Source organism: Alligator mississippiensis, chromosome 4 (genome assembly GCF_030867095.1).
Source record: "Alligator mississippiensis isolate rAllMis1 chromosome 4, rAllMis1, whole genome shotgun sequence".
Taxonomy (NCBI): domain Eukaryota; kingdom Metazoa; phylum Chordata; order Crocodylia; family Alligatoridae; genus Alligator; species Alligator mississippiensis.
Window position 1 is genome coordinate 207,331,524 of NC_081827.1, and position 6,437 is coordinate 207,337,960.

The 6,437-nt window shown below is 39.1% G+C and overlaps 1 protein-coding gene across 1 annotated transcript in view; it reads left to right on the plus strand.

The window, feature by feature from the left end:
• The window catches only part of TTN (titin), a 281,827-nt gene that overhangs the window by 229,043 nt on the left and 46,347 nt on the right, over positions 1-6,437 (plus strand). Inside the window, exons 274-284 of the mRNA XM_059726268.1 lie at positions 64-366; positions 473-778; positions 1,628-1,915; positions 2,020-2,310; positions 2,406-2,693; positions 2,867-3,457; positions 3,549-3,653; positions 4,726-4,923; positions 5,010-5,306; positions 5,407-5,994; positions 6,090-6,392. Coding sequence (XP_059582251.1) covers positions 64-366; positions 473-778; positions 1,628-1,915; positions 2,020-2,310; positions 2,406-2,693; positions 2,867-3,457; positions 3,549-3,653; positions 4,726-4,923; positions 5,010-5,306; positions 5,407-5,994; positions 6,090-6,392 — 3,558 coding nt within the window. The remainder of the gene's footprint in view (positions 1-63; positions 367-472; positions 779-1,627; positions 1,916-2,019; positions 2,311-2,405; positions 2,694-2,866; positions 3,458-3,548; positions 3,654-4,725; positions 4,924-5,009; positions 5,307-5,406; positions 5,995-6,089; positions 6,393-6,437) is intronic.

Here is a 6,437-nt window from a genome sequence, read left to right on the forward strand (position 1 = left end):
GTGGTTCGTTGATTTTTATACACGTTAAGAATGTGCAAATAACTTTCAAATAAATATTTACAGATGTGCCTGGACCTTGTGAGCCACCAGTCATTAGTAATATTACAAAGGACTTTATGACTGTTAGCTGGAAACCACCAAAAGATGATGGTGGATCCCCCATAACTGGATATATACTTGAGAAACGTGAAACTAAGGCTGTTAACTGGACAAAGGTAAACAGGAAGCCTGTCATTGAAAGAACTATAAAGGCTACTGGACTCCAAGAAGAAACTGAATATGAATACAGAGTAACAGCATTTAATAAGGCTGGACCAGGCAAACCAAGTGGACCGTCTAAGGCAGCATATGCTCGTGATCCTCAATGTAAGTTAAAAACAATTTCTGTTTTTCTTATGAAATTTCTGAATACAATTGTACATTATGATTATATAACACATTGTATATAATTTCCTACTGTTTTCAATCCCAGATCCTCCTGGCCCACCTGCCTTCCCAAAAGTGGTTGATACAACCCGTAATTCTGTACATCTATCTTGGAGTAAACCAGCATATGACGGTGGAAGCCCTATTATTGGTTATTTAGTAGAAGTAAAAAGAGCTGACACAGAAAACTGGGTCAGATGTAATCTGCCAAAGAACCTACAGGATACCCATTTTGTGGTAACTGGACTGTCCGAGAATACAGAATATCAGTTCCGTATTTATGCTGTCAATAAGATTGGATACAGTGACCCAAGTGATGTGCCTGACAAGCACCTCGCCAAAGACATTTTAAGTAAGTACTCTGGAAAACAGTTAACTTGCACAGTTTAACTATGTGTAGGATAGATACAGGACCTGTGAAGAATGGTTTGTCAGTTTGCAGTAGCAGATTACAACAGGGTCCGGCAGCCTAGAGAAGGGAGAGCATAGGCAGTTATTTTAAACGCTATGGAAAGGTTGATGAAAATGAAACTTGACTGGGGTCATTTTTGAGAGAAGTTAGTGCCCACTCCTACTTTTTTGCATGCCAGATGCTTTCCTACCTTCCTTCCATCTTCAAGATTTTGATCCTTCTACCCTAACCCTCATTAAAACTTTCCAAATGTCTCTCTCCTGTTCCTCAGTCCTTCCATCTTTGTCTTATCTTTCAAGGAATTTGGAGCCCAGTTGTCAATGTTATTCCACTGTAGTCCTCTGTGGTATACTGCCCAATTGCATAGAACTGCTGTCCCCAAATGCCCTACTGGCTGCTGAAAGCACAACTGAACAGAACATAAATGTAGCACCACAGAGTTACACTGGTGCATGGTAAAAGCTATAGCGCAGGAAGTTAAGCTTGAATTTTTTTTGCAAAATATGGAGGAGGTGGGAAACTGCTTCATAAGGAAAGTGAATATAAGAGTTGTAGCTGGTGGGAAAAGATAAGAAAGGGGGTGGACAAAGAATAGTAAGCACTGCAGGAGAAGGCTAGTCTCCCAACTCTCTTGAAACTAGGACACACCATTTTATGCAATAATATAAGTTGAGACACAAAAGCAACCTAGCCAATCTGGGGAAATGCCAGTAAATTGGGACTTCTGATCATGGTAATTTTAGTGATTCACTAACATTTTAATTTATAATTCTTTTATTAAAAATGCAGTTCCACCGGAAGGAGAGCTTGATGCAGAACTCAGGAAAGTACTAATATTACGTGCTGGAGTCACAATGAGGCTTTATGTACCAGTAAGAGGCCGTCCACCTCCAAAGATTACTTGGTCTAAAGTGGATGCCAATTTAAGAGACCGGGCAGGTTTAGACATCAAATCAACTGATTTTGACACCTTCCTACGCTGTGAAAATGTAAATAAATATGATGCTGGAAAATATGTCTTGACTCTGGAGAACAGCTGTGGCAAAAAGTCCTACACCATTGTTGTGAAAGTACTTGGTAAGCATCAGGCTGATTATAAATATTAACGCTTTATAAAAAATTTAAATAATGTTTTCTGTGTTTTACTTAATAAAACAAATGTTTATTTTTTATCCATCTAGATACCCCTGGACCTCCTATTAATCTGATTGTAAAAGAAGCATCTAAGGATTCTGCCTTTATTTCATGGGAACCTCCACTAATTGATGGTGGCAGTCCAGTCAAGAACTATATTGTTGAAAAACGTGATGCAGAAAGAAAATCTTGGTCCACAGTATCAACAGAGTGTTCAAAGACAAGTTTCAGAATAACTAACTTGGAGGAAGGCAAATCTTACTTTTTCAGAGTTTTTGCTGAAAATGAATATGGCATTGGTGAGCCCTGTGAAACTCGTGATGCGGTTAAAGCTTCTGGTAAGAATAATAAACACTCGTATCCTACTTTACTTTCAAAGGAATTTTTATTTTAATTTTTAACTGAGATTTATCAATGTTTTTAATCCTTCTAGAAACTCCTGGGCCAGTTGTAGATCTGAAAGCTTTGGCTGTAACAAAATCATCTTGCAATCTAGCATGGAAAAAGCCCATCAGTGACGGTGGAAGCCATATTATTGCCTATACTGTTGAGGTTATGACAGATGATGATATGTGGCAAGAAGTTATGAGGTCAAAGCACCTACAGTTTTCAATGAAGGATCTAAAAGAAGGGAAGGAGTACACTTTCAGAGTGAGAGCACAGAATGATGCTGGATATGGAACTCCAAGTGAGATCACAGTTGTGGCAAGAGATGACGTTGGTAAGTTTCGACACAAACACATGAATTCTTCCTGTCATTCATCCAAACTAGATCTTATTTGTATATAATGTCCATCTAGTACACATGTTAGTGAAATTCAAAACTGTATAGGAATTGAAAAATTCTAGGTTTTACACCCAAATTGATTAAATTGGTTTCTTCTATTTTTTTAGTGGCACCTGATCTTGATTTAAGAGATCTACCTGACTCATGCTATTTAGCTAGAGAAGGTAGTAGTTTCCGTCTTAAAATCCCAATTAAAGGCAAACCTGCCCCAACCGTAACATGGAGGAAAGGTGAAGACCAGGTTCTTACTGAGACTGGAAGAGTTGCATTTGAGGCTACAGCAGTTAATACTACTCTCTTGGTACGTGACTGTCATAAAGATGATGCTGAAAAGTACACAATCACACTGAAGAATGTTGCTGGCACTAAGGAAGGCACTATTTCTGTGAAAGTTGTTGGCAAACCTGGCATCCCAACAGGACCGGTGAAATTTGAAGAAGTCACAGCTGATGCCATAACCTTAAAATGGGGTCCACCAAAAGATGATGGTGGTTCAGAAATCACCAACTATATAATAGAGAAGCGAGATAATGTAAACAATAAGTGGGTGATATGTGCTTCTGCTGTCCAAAAAACTACATTTAGAGTTACAAGACTTCATGAGGGAAATGAATATACTTTCAGGATCAGTGCTGAAAATAAGTATGGAGTAGGTGAAGGCCTTAAATCTGACCCTGTAGTCGCAAAACATCCATTTGGTAAGTAAACAAATTACAATGTTTTAAACTAAAAATTGCTTTAATGTTAGCATTTATTGTTAATGCTATTTATATTTTTAACATTTTTTAGATGTACCAGATGCTCCTCCACCTCCCAAAATTGTTGATGTTAGGCATGATTCTGTATCTCTAACTTGGACAGACCCAAGGAAAACTGGTGGCTCACCAATCACAGGTATTTGCTCAAAAAGCTTCTTAGTATCTTTTTTAAAGCTTTTCTTCCTTCTTTTCAAAGAGTAAAATAAAACTATTATACAGTTATGCCTTAAATTATTCATTACTTACACATTTTAGTATTAGTCTCTCAGTACATGCTTTTTTAATAGATTCATAGACTCGTAGACATTAGGGGCTGGAAGGGACCTTGCATGATCATCGAGTCCAGCCCCCCTGCCATAGGCAGGAAGCCTGCTGGTGTCAAATGATCCCACAAGATAAACATCCAGGTGCCTTTTGAATGAGTCCAGAGCAGGTGCTTGCACAACCTCTGGGGGGAGTCTGTTCCAGACCCTGGACACACAGGCTGTAAAGAAGTTTTTTCTTATGTCCAATCTAAATTGGCCTTCCAGGAGTTTGTGGCTGTTAGATCTTGTAATCCCTTGGGAAGCCCTGCTGAACAACTGTCCTCCAAGTCCCGTTGCATGCCCCCCACCCCCTTTATACTTGTAGGCTGCCACCAAGTCCCCCTGAGCCTTATCTTCTCCAGGCTGAAGAGTCCCAAGTCCCGCATTCTATCCTTGTAAGGCTTGCCCTCTTAGCCTTTGGTCATACAGGTGGCTCTCCTTTGGACTCTCTCAAGCTTATCTATGGCCCTCCTGAAGTGGGAGGCCCAAAACTGGACGCAGTACTTCAGCTGCAGCCTCATTTGAGTTGCATTTGAGGCTACAGGAATTTGAGGAATTTAAATTTCATTTGAGGCTTAAGGAATTTAAATATATAAATTCAATTTAAAACCCATTAAAAGTTAGAAAAAGTAACTGGGATGCAATAACTGTTTCATACACATATAGCCACATCTTCTATGAGAGCAACAATAGATATTAAATGTATTTTATTATTTGAGTGTTACTCGAACATCATGTAATATGCTAATATTCATTCCTTAATCTACCTTTAAATGTTGTTTTTGCATCAATTATAGCATTGTAATCTGCTCTACAGATACAGTAGTGAGTTGGGAAGTTAATTATTCAAGTGCAGGTTTTTGTAATACCCTCTGATATTGTTTCATCTATTTATACTTTTAGGTTATCATATTGAAGTCAAAGAAAGAAATAGCCTTATGTGGAAAAGAGCTAACAAGACTCCACTAAGGATGAAAGACTTCAGAGTTACAGGGTTAACTGAAGGTCTGGAATATGAATTCAGAGTGATGGCAATCAACTTGGCAGGAGTAGGAAAACCAAGCTTACCGTCTGAGCCAGTTGTGGCACTTGATCCAATTGGTAAGTCAGCAGAAGAAAAGAGAAAATTTTGTGAAATCAACAACACTGGAACCTGACTGACTCAAGGTTTATTTTGATTATTTTAGATCCTCCTGGGAAACCTGAGGTTATCAATGTAACCAGGAACTCAGTAACTCTCATTTGGACAGAACCAAAATATGATGGTGGACATAAATTAATTGGCTACATAGTTGAAATGCGTGACTTGCCTTCAAAGATTTGGACAAAGGCTAATCATGTGAATGTTCCAGATTGTGCATTTACTGTAACTGACCTTAGTGAAGGATCAAAGTATGAATTCAGAATCAGAGCAAAAAATACAGCTGGTGCTATCAGTCCTCCATCCGAATCTACAGGAACCATAATATGCAAGGATGAGTACGGTGTGTATATGACACCAAAAACACAAGGATTTTCTTGATAATATTAAAATACACTTTTCTTGCTCTTTTTTCCCCTGACAAATGTTTTTTTCTTTTGCAGAGGCACCAACAATTGTTATTGATCCTGCTGTGAAAGAAGGATTGACAGTTAAAGCAGGAGATACCATTACAATGTCTGCTATTAACATCCGTGGCAAACCACTCCCAACTTCAGTGTGGTCCAAAGCAGGAAAAGATTTTAAGCCTTCAGAGATTGTGCACATCGAAGAAACACCAACTTCTTCCACCCTCACTGTCAAATATGCAGCCAGGAAAGATACTGGTGAATACACAATTACTGCTACCAATCCCTTTGGCACAAAAGAAGAGCGGGTACATGTGAAAGTTTTAGATGTGCCCGGACCCCCTGGCCCTCTTGATGTCAGCAACGTCTCAGCTGAAAAAGCTACTCTGACGTGGTCACCTCCAGCAGAGGATGGTGGATCACCAATAAAGTCTTATGTACTTGAAAAGAGAGAAACTAGCCGACTGCTATGGACATTAGTTGCTGAAGGTATTGAGAGTTGCAGACATGTTGTTAGCAAGCTCATTCAAGGAAATGAATATATATTCCGTGTGTCAGCAGTGAACGAGTTTGGCAAAGGTGAACCGGTGCAATCAGAACCAGTTAAAATGGTGGATAGATTTGGTAAGTAGACTAGGTTAAAAGCTTTAAGCAGGTGCTTATTACAGTATTTAAAGACTCATCTATTTTACAATACATGGTTGTTTTTTTCTTATCAGGTCCCCCAGGTCCTCCTGGAAAGCCAGAAGTAACAAATGTGACTAAAAATACTGTGACTATTAGCTGGAAAAGGCCAGCTGATGATGGTGGTAGTGAGATAACAGGCTACTATGTGGAAAGGAAAGAAAAGAAAGGATTGAGATGGGTCAGAGCAACAAAGAAACCAGTTTCAGACCTTAGATGCAAAGTTACCGGACTCCTAGAAGGAAATGAATATGAATTCCGTGTCAGTGCAGAGAATAGAGCAGGAGTTGGACCACCAAGTGATGCTTCAAACCCAGTAGTAACAAAGGATGCAGCATGTTAGTATCATTTTTTTATTTTAGCAGTGCTTACCAGTGTGTTGA